Here is a 16,158-nt window from a genome sequence, read left to right as displayed (position 1 = left end):
TCAGGAGACGCTGACACTCACTAAAGTAGAAATATCACCTTGAAACTGTTTTTCAAACCTCAGTTTAAGAAAGTTACTCCTTCTATTTGTTATTTTAGAAGCGACAAACTTTACGATAAGCACTAAGTTTCCCTAAAAATGTTTACACATATTCTTTTCACTTGAATGATAACTCATGTTGAACCCAAACAGATGAAGTGTTTACCTAAGAGCTTCATATTCTTTCACAAGTATGGTGAACTTGTTTGTTGATTTAAAGATCATTTATTAAGCAAATACTCTTCACTGAAGGTCAGGCTTAGCAACCATAAAACATGAATAACAGCCATAATAAACGCTAGTGAATCAAAAAAGGTAGATGGAAGGAGGTTTTAGAGGATCCCGTCGTAAACAGGATACTGTGGTATAATGAGTTAGATTTCACAAAATTAAACAAGACAGTAGAGTTTTCAGGGGAAACTTTCTGCTGACGTTGTTTTCAAGCTGAATATGTTTGTTCATGTCAAACCTTTTTAGTTATTATAAGCCGTGATGTTCATGAGTTGATGAAGTTTTATTGTGCCTTAATTTTTTTTAAGTATCTAAATGACTTAAACCGACTCATATGACTTAGATTACATGTTGCAACATATTTCAGAACACATTATATTTTTAAAAGAATATATATTATATTGTGTCAATACAACAAATGAACAAGACAAGGAAGCAAAAAAACTGAAATGATAAAGTTTTATTTCAAAGTATTTTGATAACAAACTACTTCTGTTGACGACTGTTTAGCTTGAAAGCTAGCTTTACCATAGTTAGCAAGCGTAGCACATTTAGAAAAATGTACTCATCATTGTGGATTTATTTCTCTATAAAATATAAAACAAAGAGGCTCACCAGGTAAACCACTTAACAAAGTTACAACTTTTCATGTGTATTCTGCTTTCTTCTCGTTTATTTTAGCATCATGCTAACGGTCCATGGCTAACTATGCTGGATTAGCAACAGGCTAAATGCTAAACCGGTTTGTGCAGCCACAGAAAGGTTATGAGAATAAAAGTAAAAATTGTATTTTTTTTTCTTTCTTAAAAGAAGCAAGTTAACAAGCAGCTCAAAATATGAAAAAGTGTTCTAAAATTGTCATCTCCAACACTTATGTTGGTGAGTTTAATTGAGCTTTTAACTTTTTTAACTATTCGTTTGCGTCTTATTTAGCAAAACAACCTGATGTTGTGACATGATGTTGTCATGTTGGAACAGTTATCTGTGTCTGGCAGTCATGTCGTTTGTTATGTTTGTATTTTTATTTTGCCATAATCTCACTGTATATGAACAGTTTATATACAGTGTGGAACAAAAATACAGTACTTTGTCCAATGATTATTTCCATAGCCAAGACAGGAAAATCCCCAACGTTCTTCTTACTGTGTTTCTATTGTGTAACCTCTTTCTAGAAGGGAACGTACTTTCTGATATTTGTCTTGACTCCTCTTCTCTGTTTGCTTCAACTGTAGTCTGAATTATCTTCTGCATTCTTCACAGCCACAGTCATCATGTCCCCCGCAGGTTCAAGAATATGTCGAGATCCACTATGTTTTAGCCTCATAAACAGAACCAACCCCTAACATAAATAATCCAACTTGGCTCCATTATATTTGTATTTCAACAATCAAAAGCACGCACATTTTCCAATAGGCACAAGCAACAAATAGAAACCAGGAATGTTTTGTGTCTTCTGTTTGGTTCTCTTCTTTCCGAAATCTAGGTCAAGCTCAGAGGTCATGAAACTTGGATGGAACAGCTTTATAAACAAGTAGAAGACATTTTTTCACTCTTCTTCTTCTCTGTCTTTCTTTTGTGTACGTTTTCAGTCTGATTAAATGAAGGTTTTCACTCTTAGTTTATTAATAATAATATTAATACACAGTTAAATTACCCATTAAGAATATTTTATTGAAAGTTAAAGGTCATTTGTTTTACATGATGTAAAATTAAACTTTTATTTCAACAGAAACCAGCTCTCTCCAAGTCTTTCTAAGTCAAATGTACTGTCGTCAAAGATAGTTTCTTGTGAGTAGTAATAAATGTTGTTTATGAGACTGGAATCTTAAATGAACTAATTAAATATAAAGTTTAATCTGGTGACATCTTACAACTTGAATGAAATCCCTGTATCTAGAGAAGTAGCAGCTCAGGACAACATTTTAAGACCCTACAAGCTTTGCCGGACAGAGAGTGATTAGTTAAAGGTATCACCAACCGTTTTAATGTTTTTCAAAGTTTAGATATAGTTTATGAAGGCCAGGATAGGGGGTATGTTGTGGGTGGAGGGTGGTCTGATTGTTTTCATTTTAATTTAATTTAATGTATTTCTTTAATTTGTATTTTTATTTGTTTTATTTGTAATGTTGAAAACAGGGAAAAGAAATCAAATAATTTTGTGTATTGTACACTGTGATCTAATTTCCAATAAATATACTGTATATATTTAAAAATAGCTTAACTCCACATCTCTGAGCAATGACTCAGCTCCCCTGGACTTAAGGGAAGAAAAATCTAGATTAAAAAAAAAAGATGAATGAAACAATGCAATGAAACCAAGACCATGTCCTGTCTTAGGATTCTGGTTTTCACTAACACAGGCAAATCCTACCTTCCCTGACCCCTTGATCCTGTTCTCATCTCCCTCCTGGTTCTTCCCCTTTCTTTCTTCCTCCTCTGGAATTCATATTCCCCGGAGTCTCTCCTCACTCCTGCCGCTCATTTCTGTGCTGCAACAATCCTAGCCGAGGAATTCATGAAGAACACAAGAACCTAAAGAATCTGGACGTATTCTGTCTTTATTATCACCCGGCCTCCCTCATCCTTCCCCCCCCCCGTCCGTCTGAGCGCTGCACCTGTTCTGACTCGTCGGCCAGGTGAAGGGGATTCTCTGCTCTGTTGTTTCAGCTGACCCTGGCTTCGGGGCAATTAAAGCTTTTCATTTGGTTGGATTGCGGCTTCGCTGTGTATCGCCGCCTGTCTCCCTCGAACCCACCTCCCTTTCCCTCCCCGACACCCCCCCCCCCCTGCAACTCTGTCTAGCCGAGTCTGACTTTTTCTGGACTAACTGCACAAACTCCACTGCTGGAGTGATAGAAGCTCACAGGGGGGAATAAAGGTGAAGCTTGAGCTCTTCAGTCTGGAACTCCAGCAGCGATGAAAGAACAGACTGTGCTTGTGTCTGTGGCTCTACTGGTCCTTTGCTGCCTGCTGCTCCCCAGGAGAGGGGACAGTGCTGGGGGGATCTTGTCTCTCCAACAGACTCGTGAGGATACACCGGACTCACTGGTTGACTTGGATAACTCGGAAAGCTATAATGGAGGAGTGGTAAGCAGGACCATAAGGGATACACAGGAAGTGGGACAGACAGGTAAGTTATCAACTCATACCCTATTATTTTATCTTAAATAGAAATGTGACATGCAGGACTACAGACAGTTCAATACAGATTAATAATTCAGTATTTATGGTCATCAATCAGCAAGTGAAAATGCACATTAATGAAATTATGTTGAGACTCCAACAATGGAAAAAAAATAAAGTGCCATTTGATTCTAGACAAATAGAATGTGATTGTCATGGTGCCAATGAACCTCCAGGTGTAATAGTCTTTACCGGCAGTGAAACTGCCCCTGAGTCTAGTGGTTTGGTTTAGATGGTTCTACATCGCTTCCTTGATGGCACCTAAAAAAATGTGTGAGTCAAGAACCCGTTTGATATTTTTTGCTGACTGTGAGCAGGAAGGTCCGGGGCAGAGCCCACCTGCTTTCAATTTAAAGTTGTCACCATCACCTGTTTTAGAGAGTTTCTATATCTCTTGTGTATAAAGTAAAATCTACCCACTGTTAAGTGCTGCGTCAGTTAAGAGAAAGAATTTTCCAAGTGCATATAAACTTAGTCTTATAAACACACAGATTGTAGCAAACGTCTGACGAAGCCTCTATTGCTCTTCTGGCAGATTTTAATGCAAATCATGGATTCAGTCACGGTGTTGAATTGTTTTTAGTTTATAATGAAATGGGTCAGAGCGAGGGAAAATGTATGAGGGCCACAGAAAAAATACTTTTTTGTCACTCCCACACACTTTTCCTCACGGAAAGATGTACTCTCCCTGACTCAAGGCTTTTCCACTGATAGATGCTGTCTCCGGTCTGCATTAAGAACAAGGCAGGACCATTCTTAAGAGGATTAACTGGTCCTTGAAACCGACTCAAGCACCTTTTTTAATAAGTCGTGTCAGTAATAACTGAGGTGACAGTGACACGTTTATTAGCAGTCTGGACGTCCGTGTGTCATCGGAGGGAAGCTGTGGTTTCTTCTGCACAAGCAGCGGAAAAATTAGCTTTCCACAAATATGTCTGTAGGAACAGTGAAGCACCTCGAGCCACAGAGGAAATACTTCTGCCCTCTTTGATCCTTTGAAATTGTATTTGTCATTCACATCCTCTAACTGAGCTCTTCATATGAACCATGTACATATTATTAAACTTATTAAAAGTGAGCCCCTTTCATTGATTTTGTAGGGAGAGTCCGGAGAGAACCACAAGAGGGCAAAAAGAAGAAAGACAAGAAGAAGAATAAAGAGCCCAAAGATCCCAACGCCACCAAGAAACCCAAGAGTGCGAAGAAAGGGAAGAAGAAGGACAAACAAAAGACGACCACAACACAACCCCCCACCACAACAGGTGAGGGGGGGGGCGATTGTTGCCCGTAAATGATCAGAGATCAGTTAATAATGTTTATGTTGTCTGCAGCAATCCCAACTGTGCCCCCCACAGAGACAGAGACTTACGTCTACCCTGACGGTAAGTGAGACAACAGTGGTCTCAACGTTGATGGCTAACTAACCAATTTTTCATAACAGGTGAAGACTACTGGAAGGGAGAAGATGACTACTGGGAGACAGACCCCACACCAGCCAGGCCTCAGCCCAAAGCCCAGACTACAGATCTTCCATATTCCTACTGGAATCCAGAAGAGGAAGAGACTGTCGCTCCAGTGACTGACGAAGATGGCGACTACTGGAACCCGGTCGACAAAGAGACAGTCACGAAAGCAACAGACGACGATGGAGATTACTGGACACAGGAGAAGGATCCGTACGGCTCCGTCACTGACGGCTATGATGATTTGTGGAAGCCTGAAGAAAAAGAACCAGAACCTACAGCGACTGATAATTACGATGACTACTGGCCACCAGAGGAGAAGGATCCGTACAGCTCGGTCACCGACAACTATGATGATATAAAGCCGACAGAAAAAGAACCGGAACCCACAGCGCCTGAAAACTACGATGACTACTGGCCACCAGAGGAGATCGACCCTATTTCAACTGGAACTGACAACTACGACGACTACTGGACGGAGAAAGATCCATACGCGTCTGTGACCGACAGCTATTCAAAGGTGGACCCGACGCCTCTGGTACCGAAGGTTGATGAAAATACTGGGACAGATGACGGCGATTACTGGGATGCCACATGTATGTCTGCTGTATTTATTCCTTGACTCATCTTGACTCAGCTTTGGAGGTTTTATAGAACACAAGAAGGGTCGACAAACAAGTACCGAAAACCACAGACCACAGCACAAAGAGCCAAGACACATAAAAAGACAAATTGTCTTACAGATGAATTGAACTGCTTTAATTCCATGCACGTTTGAGGAATTTGTCTGCAGCCTTGATTTAATTGTGGGTGGAAATTTTCCACATCCCACTCAGTAACCACAACTAATCTACAAGTTAGGGTTAATGATGTACAAGATTTAAGGTGTGCACCATGAAAGTTCTCCCTCCAAAGGGTTCAAAACTAGTCACTGTTATCTTTATGCTGAATCCATGTCACATATGTTGTTGCTTATTTCAGCTACCAAAGCAGCACGACTTTATGTTCTTAAAAATCAAAGAGAAACTAAAATCTGAAACATAATGATTTGTCTATTTTACAAAACTTTAGTTGTAACATTTCAAATTAATATCATAGTTGTAGGGAAAAACATAAAAAGGTTAAATGTGGAAAAATAAAAGGCTCATAAAATGACAATTCCATACTAAAAAGTCAGGAAAAACCTAATGGATGATTCACGAGGAAACATAAAACACAAAATCACTGTAAAAGAATTGTGTTTTCATGGAACAAGTTTTCCTGGGCTTAACCTCTGAACCATTTTAAAATGATACAAATGGATGATAGAACCTTCAGAACCTTCTCATATCCAAATGAAACGGCATCAAAATGGGGCGACAAAATCACTTAACCAGAGATGGTCATTTTTAACCAATGCTGATAATGTAATAATAATCCATTCAGGCTGTGTGACACTGATCCAAGATAATATACCACCATTTAGTCAGCCTTACTATGACTAGTTTTCCAGGACTAGATCCCACATTGCATGAACATCCTCCTATTACTGCATGTTTCCAGAACGCCTCTCCATATTTTAGCCGACATCTGCAGCCAACATCTTTTCTATGACTTACTCTAATTGCATTATTTTTCTTCTGTTTTTCCTCTATTTCAGTTGGAGTTCCTGATAACCTTCCCTTCCCAGACGGTAAAGAAGTCACCCCTGAAATCACAGTAGAGAATCTACCAGGTAAATAAATACCATCACTGAGAAGTCAAACCTTCAAAATTGGAATCTTGTCGGGGCGAGCAAACGTGACCTACTTTTTCAAACAACGGTAGTCACCACAGTTTCACAGGAACGAACAAAAGCGTGTCATCGGCATATAAGGAGTGTGTAGATGGTTGCGGAGGCAAATGAAAGATGGACCGGCCGTAATTACACGGCTGGCGTTTACATTGTCGTCAACAGAGAGCCGTCGCTGCGGTTGAACAAATCAGACTGTAAAGACTGTAAAGAACAGAAAAGAAAACAAGTTATCTCATAAAATCTCTCTCGTAACTAAGACGCGTCTCTGTGGAACCAGTCGTCTGACTGAGAGTTTATTGTTTTTCTGCAGAGGAGCCCACATCGGTCCCTTCCAGAGAGACGTGGTACGACGACTACGACGACTATTCAAGTACGTGCATAGAATCCCACAAGTCTTATTAAAATCAACTGAGACTTTCTGCCAACACAGCAGAGAACAGTCGGTGGATATATTTCCAGATGTGTGAATATGAAACGACCTGACATTTTCAGAGTCCGTGACAATTGGCGTAACTGAGAAAACCGGTGAAAACTCTGTATTAAATCTTTCTAAAACACTCCCCAGGTAGGAAAGTGGAAGAGGCTGAAGAAAAATGGATGGAGAAGGAAAGAGAGAGAGCAGCCAAGGAGAGGGAGAGACAAGCCAGAGGTAAGACAATCCAGATGTGGACTCTTGAAGCAACACAAGTTTTAATCTCTGCACCGTGATCCCGTGTTTTGCTGAGACCTTTTGCGACGTGAACGACCGATATTCTACATAAGAGAAGTCACATTTAATTTCCCAGCATGCATATGGCATCAATTTGAATTCCAGAGGGAGAGGAGGGGGAGCTGACCACCTCCTGAACTTTGAACCCGTTAAACTCATACTTTAAGATTATTCAATGAGCATTTTGAGGTTTCGAGTCGACTTTCCATTTGGTGCCCGGTGACATGTTCATCTCTTCTGACGGGTGCTGTCAGTCAGAGTAGAGGTCAGGTCGGGGTCAGAGGGCTGGAGTGAAGGTGGACATGATCTACAACACCTCCAGAGTTGAGGTCAGAGAGCACTTTCTTCGTGCTGGGCTCAACACTCAATATGTTGAAGTTGAAAAGCCTTTTTCTGTTCAATATAAGTCCAAGATGGAAGACAGCTGACGCTCAGAGCAGAGAGAGTTGGAAGCAGATGTCTCCCAAACATGTGTGGAGACGATGAAAGTAAAACGTGTTTGTGGATTTGCAAGTGGAATCTTGTCACTTGAAAGAATGTCCTGGAGAGAAAATATGTGCAACGTCACTGCACATGTGGCCGATTTCCTATTGATTTAAAAAATGTATCGTCTTAAATGAATGGTTCCCAAATTTGACCGCAGCTCAATGACAGAGGAAACTTCAAAAAGATGTTGGATTTAAAATAAATGCTCATGGTTATACCTTTGGCCCTGCTTTGGACCTGCCTGTGTGAGCAATAGTAGAAAGAGAGGACACTAACACAAACGCACAGCATGCACTACACACTTTGTTGCCAAGGTCAAGGACATCGAAAGCGTATGAAAAACATGCTCATTTGCCAGACTTGAAGAGTTTTTGCGAGGAGGAATGTGCTCTTGCTTTAATTTCTTGTCTCAGAAATCTGGAACACATTTCATTCCTCCACGTCTAAAAGAGATAAACATTAAAAGAACAAATAAAAAATATATTTATAAACTGATAAATGAGAAGCAAAATCAATGAGCACATCGTGGAAAATATTGAAATAGGAGTACATACAGCGTCATCCAGTGATTTTTCCTCCTCGCATCATGTATTTCCATTTGTTATGCCTCGGTGAAGATCAGACTTGAACGTCTCAAAACCGTTTTCAACAACGAAATACTTTTTGATTTGTCCATGGTAGGTGGTGTGTTGGCAAGGATCTAGTGATATGATATGCATCACGATACAGGGACAAGTATACGATATCTTGCGATACTGAAGGAACAAGGATATGTTTGTAGTGTTGTCCAAGTACTTTACTCCGGTGTGTCAGAATTTACAGACCACATGATTGTTGACAAAGTCGTAACCGCTTTCATTTCTTTTCAAAACAAAATATGTCCAAACATCGGTTTTAAAAGTGAATACAGAGTTGACTGTATCCTCTCATCCTCAGTCATCGCCAGGATCTTGCTGGATTTCATTGTTCCTCTAGTTCCTTTGTGGAGGATTTAATAGCAACACAAACATTTTTACAATATTGATATAAATATATTTACAGTATAATATATATATATATATATATATATATATATAAAAATCGATACAGTGCTGATATTTCCACGGCCTATGTATGAAGTTATTTTGTAATGATTATAAAATAATGAATAAATTTCTTTATAATTCAGAGCACATGGTGCCTTCATGAGGCTTATTTCACACACACTCAGGAAGTGTTTTAACAACAGCTTCATGACAGACATGTATCTGGTTTAGTGCTTTACTGTTGGCTGGACTTGCCACAGGATGTCACTACAGCTATCCGACTGCCAATTGGATTTACGAACAGTTCCTGGATTTTGCGTTGAACAAATCTGTCATGGCTTCTTTCCAGAGCGAGCAGAACGACTAAAAGAGGCAGAAGAACGGGCCAAGAAAAGACCAAAGGTCTTCAAAGAGCCAAAGAGTGAGTTATTCCCCGTTTAACAAGAGCTAAGGTGATTCAAGTTGTGCTCATTAACATGTCTTATCTGTGCGTTTCAGAATGTCCTCCTCTGGGGATGGAGTCCCACAAGATCGAGTCAGACCAGCTCTCTGCCTCCTCGGTGTCTCAGTACAGTTTCTCAGCTCAGAGGGCTCGTCTCAACATGCAGGTACATCAATCGGGGCTGGATCTGAGCACACACACACACCGTTACTTACCTGCAAATAAAGACCGGCCAGCAGACGCGTGCCTGAAAATAACTGCTATTACTACTAGTCTTGAACTTCCTCACTCATTTCCTACTTTTCAAGTTTCCGTTTGATAGCAGTTCAAAAAGGTCAGAGACACAGACATATTAGTCGAGATGAAAAACAGAAACATCTTTTAACACGATTTTCAAATGTACTTCTACGAGGGCAGAAAATAACAAAAACAGCAGGTGTTTTTCTTATTTAATACCAGAGGAGAGAAATCCTTCCAGGCTGTTGCTCCTAAGCTTTGGAACGATCTTTCTCTCCCTCTGTGTTTGATGGATCTACTGACTCCTTCAAGAAACATCTGAAGACATTGTGTTGATTGTTTAAGCGCTTTGTTACCCTGGTCTGGAAAAGCGCTATATAAATATGTATTACTTACTTAATATATTGTTTGTATTACTCGTTTTTTCTTTCCTACTTTATATATATTTTTTTAATGTTTTTAGCCTCTTTTGTGATACATGTTTAAATGAATCCATGTTTGTGTGTATGTGTGTTTCAGGGCTCAGATGATGAGGACAACGTCAGAGGTGGCGCCTGGTGTGCAAACGCAGAAGACAGAATCCACTGGTACGAGATCGACGCACGCAGAGAGACGGAGTTCACAGGAGTCATCACTCAGGGACGGAACTCCAAAAATGAGTAAGACACGAGGAAACAGTGAACCTCATACTTTAATTTATTTTAATATAAGCTAATCCGTCTTTGTTTCCAGGACCGATTACGTAACTTCCTACTTCCTGGCCTTTAGTAATGACAGCAGAGAGTGGACCACCATCCATGACGGCTACGCAGACTGGGTGAGAAGAAAACCAAAATGACTTAGATAATTATTAAAGTTATTAAAATATCTTAGTGTATATTTCATTGAATGACAACAGCTATTAAATTTAACGATTGTTTGATTGCTATTTAATGTTCAAATTAAGCAAAGGAAAATCGAAAGAAACTCCAAAGATGTGATATATGATGGTGAACAAACTCCACAGTTGACAGCAAAGATTAATGTATCTTGATCGTTTTAATTGCATAAGAAATATTGACCTTTTTTCACATATAGCTTTTCTTCATAACTGCCTTAAAAGTGAGAAAAATAAATTTCCTAAGGATCAACTTCATCTTCTGTGACTCTAGTGAGCGGCAGACAAGTAAAATGATGAGGATCATTAATATGATGAGGGGTCCTACAGAATACAACTAAGGAACAAGGGAAAACACAGGAAAAAGAAGATACATTTTAAAGGATTGAAGAAAGGTAACACAAAATAAGAACCACATGAGAGTCACATGTCTCGGTCTGATCTATCTTACCTACTATGACTAGAGGGATATATTTACATTTAACCCCCAATATGTCTTTAATATTGTAGTATTTTAAATCTCAGCTAAACATATGTCCACATGTTTGCTCGATGAGATCACAGTTCTGTTTTCTAGCATCTGGGTTTTAAAACGATCAACAATTTATCTGGAAACTTCCAAAAAAGGAACATTTGATGCAGAGGAAAGAGAATTTGATGAAAGATGGAAACATGAATGATGTTTGTTCTTCGTAGAGAACAGAAAATTCTGTTGTTGATTGTTTTTGGCTTGATAGCCACTCTAGCAGATTTAGTGTTTGAGTCTGAAGACCTGGAAAGTCTTCTTCTTGATGTCATACCACATTATACTACTAATGTGGGTTATATTGCTGCATGAGGGATTTAGTTGCATCTGTAAATCAAAGCTATAATTGTGTTAATGACAAAAGACCAACCAGATCTGCAAATATGAAAGGATGTAAATGTACATTTACAGAAGAAGATTTGAGTTTGTTACGTTTCATTCGCGTTATCATATATTTTTTTGCTTTAACATGTGATGATGTTTTAAAGTTATTACTTTGTAAAGTTCACCCCTGCATCTCAGCGAATGAGAGGTTCCAGGAGCAGAGTCCATTATGATGTTATAATGGGCTTCACTCATCCTCCAGGCAGGTGTAATCACGCCCGCTTTGTTTATACAACAACAACAACCCTATGGAAGTGAAGACTTATGGGATTGATGACGCATGGTGACAAACCTTGGTGCTTGACCAATCACAGCAGAGTGGGCGTGGTCATGGTAAAAGAGAATTTAGCTCTAGAAAAACAAGTGTTTTCAGTGGGTGGGGCTTAATAACATTTTCTAATGTAAATATCTTTATTAAAAGATAGTTTTGTACAAACAGACACATACTGATGAGAACAATAGAGGTTCAAGATATATTTAAGACACACAAGTCAACACATTATTTGCTCTTTAATGAATGAACCAAGTGCAGCCAACAAATCGGAAGACATGTTATCGTTACATACTTCTATACATGATTGTTTTAAAAGTGTTTTTCTTCTGCAGTTGTTCTTCGGGAACAGTGACACAGAGACTCCAGTCATGAACCAGTTAGCCGCGCCGGTGCTGGCTCGCTACATCCGGGTCATTCCACAGAGCTGGAACGGGACCCTCTGCATGAGACTGGAGGTCCTCGGCTGCCCCCTGCCGGGTCAGTGTCGACACTGACACATGCGCCATGAAGATAAAGTACCAACTTCTGCTGCTCTCTCACAGATCCAGACTCAGCCCTGCACAGGCTGAACGAAGTGACTCCGGTGGACTACTTGAAGTTCAAACACCACAGCTACTCAGAAATGATTTCGGTGAGTTTTCTTCTCTCACTTCTGCAAACACTTTCATGTCTTTCTAGACCAGTGGTGGGCAATTAAATTTCCTCTGGGGCCACATTATATACTGTGACTGTTGTGAGGGGCCGTCAATCCAAAGGAGAGGAGCGAAGAGCTAAAATATGACAGAAAAACTTTGAAAAAACAAAGCAAGTAAGAATAGTAAAGAAAGAAATATCAGCATAAAATAAACCTGGCTATGTCAAAACATTTTTATAAACCTTTCTAGTAAAATGATGGGAAAATAACCTATTTCTCTAAATATGATGTCAATAACTTTGATTGGCAAGACATTTTCATAAAAGTAAAAACAAAAAAATTAGAAAGGAAAAAAAAAACATATATATTTAGAGTTAATACAATAATAAACTCAATATTAAATTGAAAGCTGTCGGAAATAATGTCTATGTTCTACTCTGACCTCTTGAGGGCCGCATGAATACAGTCAAAGGGCCACATGTGGCCCCCGGGCCGCACTTTGCCCAGGTGTGCTCTAGAAGATAAACATGATGTCTCGTGTGCAGCTGATGAAGGCGGTGAACGACGAGTGTCCCAACATCACGCACATCTACAGTCTGGGTCGCAGCTCCGGCGGGAAGGACATCATCGCCATGATCATCTCTGGGAACCCAACAGAGCACGAGATAGGTTGGATTTATCTCCGTCCACGAACTTTTCATGAGTAACTACTAAGATGGTTCTATCCTGCAGGGGAGCCAGAGTTCCGCTACACAGCCGGTCTCCATGGCAACGAGGCGGTGGGCCGGGAGATGCTGCTGCTCCTCATGCAGTACCTGTGCAAGGAGTACAAGGACAGGAACCCTCGAGCCCAGCGGCTGGTGGAGGGGATCCGCATCCACCTGGTCCCCTCCCTCCATCCAGATGGACACGAAAGAGCCTTTGAAGTCGTAAGAAAACCATTTTCATTGTTAACTTTTTTCTGTAACGAGTGAACCAATATTAATGAGGACATTGGATCATCTTGTTAACTTGGTTCTTACTCGAGCCTCAATATCCAGACGATCATTCGCAAATCCTCGCGTGCGTCTCAGTTGAAAGCGACATGGTAAACAGGTGTTGTAATACAGTATTCACCGGCAGGTCGCAGCATTTATCAAAATTACTTCCGTTAGTTTTCATAATAGTGTTTAAACTTAAATCACCTATGACATTATTATTATCTTAAGTCGCTAAACGAAGTCCGTGTCTGGCTTTACTCCTTTTATCATGACATTAACTAGTAAATAAATGCAGAAAACAGAAGTTTATTTGTGTTTGAGAAGAACCAGATGTTGATTTCTTTTTCTAGTTCCTCTCAGAGTCGAAATGTGACCAAAATAAAAGCATTTATTTACACTATGGACTGAGGAAGCGGGAAATTGCAGCTAAAATGCATTTCTATATTAAATATAGAGTATATATAAAATATATATAAAATGTTTTCTACCCATCAGATGACATTATTAGATTGTACTGCGTTTTTTGTATATTATTGGGTTTTAGCTTTATTTGTATGTGATATATTATGTAAACTGTCTGCATCTTTGTTGAGGACTACAGATGGAAAGTAGCATTGTGTTAAATCTGCTGCAGCCATCTTTTTAATGTAACAGTGTACTTTTAAATCAACTGAACTGTACCTGCAGGGGTCGGAGCTGAGTAGTTGGACCACTGGACACTTCACGGAAGACGGTTTCGACATTTTCGAAAACTTCCCCGACCTGAACAGCATCCTGTGGGCGGCAGAGGACAAAGGGCTGGTGCCCAAAGTGACCCCGAACCACCACTTGGCTATACCAGACAACATCGAGACCAACAGCTCCGTAAGACAGAACCCGCCAGACTTCATCAAAAGTTTGGTACTGAATCAGAAGGTGATGATTTCCAGATCGCCGTGGAGACCAGGGCCATCATCTCCTGGATGAAAAACTACCCGTTCGTGTTGGGGGCCAACTTCCAGGGGGGGGAGAGAGTCGTGGCGTATCCCTACGACAGCTTCCGTCTAAACAAACCAGCCGTCGACTCCAAACCTCACAGCCGCAAGAAGAGACAGTAAGAGTCCGCGCTCGTGAGACCAGGTTCAAGATCATCATCATGACCTGTTTCAGGTACGAAGACGAGGAGGAGGAGGTTGTCGACGCATCGGAGTGGGGGAGGGGCTACCAGGAGGAACCCGAGGAAAACTGGGGAGGGAGGGGTTACGCCGAGCCAGTGGATGAGTGGAGGGGCCAGGGGTACGAGCAGGGTTACGACAGGGGTCACGACCCGGGTTACAACCAGGGTTACGAGCACGGGCAGGACCCAGGTTACGGGCACGGGCAGGACCCAGGTTACGGGCACGGGCAGGACCCAGGTTACGGGCACGGGCAGGACCCGGGTTACGGGCACGGTTACGGCCAAAGGGAGGAGGAGGAGGACACCGGAGGAGCCGGGTACCAGTACTCCGAGCCAGAGGACGAACCCCGGGTGATCCCCGACGACTCGCTCTTCAGGTGGCTCGCCATCTCCTTCGCCTCCACTCACCTGGCCATGATGCAGAACTTCCAAAGCTCCTGCCAGGGAGAGACGCCCGCGGGTGCACACGGCATCGTCAACAGAGCCAAGTGGAGGCCCGTCACAGGAAGTAAGCAAACGATTACTATTTGGACTATTTGTCCATCGTAGGGACTTCTTATTGGATCAAGTCGGAGTTTTAAGGTGCGTCTGTGACCTCTGTGCAGGTATGAACGACTTCAGCTACCTGCACACGAACTGCCTCGAGCTGTCCATGTTCCTGGGCTGCGACAAGTTCCCACACCAGAGTGATCTTGCGTACGAGTGGGAGAAGAACAGAGAGGCGATGCTCGTCTTCATGGAGCAGGTTAGTTTCAACGGTCGACGTTAAGACGCGGTGACGACGACAAGTACGAAATCGTCTTCGTTCTTCCAGATTCATCGAGGCATCAGAGGGATCGTGAAGGATCAACAAGGAAACCCGATAGCAAACGCCACAGTATCCGTTGAGGGGGTCAACCATGATGTCACTACAGGTTTGCTCGAGCTCTAGTTCAAATCATGTCGGCAGGACGATGACGTCTCTCTCAGCTCCCTCAGGCGACTACTGGCGTCTGCTCAACCCCGGGGAGTACAAGGTGACCGTGCGAGCCGAGGGCTTCTCTCCTGAAACTAAGCAATGTGTGGTGGGATACCACGCAGGAGCCACCACCTGCAGCTTCAACCTCGCCAAATCCAACTGGGACCGGATCAAGCAGGTGAGCCCGGAGTGAGGAGGACGTGCTGACCAGCAGATGATCGACTGACTTCTCCCTTCGTCCTCAGATCATGGCTCTTCACGGCAACAAGCCCATCCGCCTGGTGAGCAACGGCCACAGGAGGGTCCAGTACCCGGTGGTCCTCAACAGCAACCGACGGGTGGTCGCCCCGGGAGGACACCTGAGCCACGAGCAGAGGAGGAGGCTCCGGATCGCTCGGCTGCGTCGCTTCCGACAGGAGAAGCTCTTGAGATCCATGACGACGACGACGTTACCGCCCACCACCACCACCGTCGCCACGATACCCACCACAGCCGCGACCACGCAGTCCTGGTACGACCCGTGGTTCGTGGGGGAGGGTCAGTCCTCCACGCCGGGCGGCTTCACAGACTCCATCATGGACTATAACTACGAGTACAAGATCGACGACTATTAAGACACACGCACACTTTTGTAAATCAGCACCCCCTGGTGTCTACCTGTAGTGGCATGAAGGAACCCCAAAACGTCCAGCGTGAGCTCATTCACTTCAACTGTATGATTTGTATAGTACAACCATTTCCTACTATTAAACAGAATTACCTCTGAGAAGACGTTTTATT

At 42.0% G+C, this 16,158-nt stretch overlaps 1 protein-coding gene across 1 annotated transcript; it reads left to right on the top strand.

Annotated features, from left to right (window-relative positions):
* The first annotated feature begins 2,759 nt into the window (after positions 1 to 2,759).
* On the top strand, positions 2,760 to 16,147 carry aebp1b (AE binding protein 1b). Its single transcript, XM_087795297.1, has 22 exons — positions 2,760 to 3,400; positions 4,554 to 4,715; positions 4,785 to 4,835; positions 4,895 to 5,512; positions 6,556 to 6,630; positions 7,001 to 7,060; positions 7,256 to 7,339; positions 9,260 to 9,331; positions 9,409 to 9,518; positions 10,109 to 10,248; positions 10,322 to 10,406; positions 11,983 to 12,127; positions 12,193 to 12,281; positions 12,830 to 12,953; positions 13,017 to 13,213; positions 13,952 to 14,128; positions 14,194 to 14,357; positions 14,414 to 14,928; positions 15,026 to 15,165; positions 15,235 to 15,334; positions 15,390 to 15,556; positions 15,624 to 16,147. Exons 1-22 carry the CDS (start codon positions 3,187 to 3,189, stop codon positions 15,990 to 15,992), a joined length of 3,858 nt encoding a protein of 1,285 aa, XP_087651423.1. The 5' UTR covers positions 2,760 to 3,186; the 3' UTR covers positions 15,993 to 16,147.
* The last annotated feature ends 11 nt before the right edge of the window (positions 16,148 to 16,158 follow it).

This window comes from Callionymus lyra, chromosome 1 (assembly GCF_982586985.1).
Source record: "Callionymus lyra chromosome 1, fCalLyr1.hap1.1, whole genome shotgun sequence".
Lineage (NCBI taxonomy): Eukaryota > Metazoa > Chordata > Actinopteri > Syngnathiformes > Callionymidae > Callionymus > Callionymus lyra.
The sequence above is the reverse complement of the archived record's forward strand: the minus strand, read 5'-3'. Positions and strand labels throughout refer to the sequence as shown.

Coding starts and splice junctions, on each gene's coding strand:
- aebp1b (XM_087795297.1), top strand. CDS start 3,187: ATGAAAGAACAGACTGTGCTTGTGTCTGTGGCTCTACTGGTCCTTTGC. Junction 4,716..4,784: donor ACAACCCCCCACCACAACAG/GTGAGGGGGGGG, acceptor TGTTGTCTGCAG/CAATCCCAACTGTGCCCCCC. Junction 7,340..9,259: donor GAGGGAGAGACAAGCCAGAG/GTAAGACAATCC, acceptor GCTTCTTTCCAG/AGCGAGCAGAACGACTAAAA.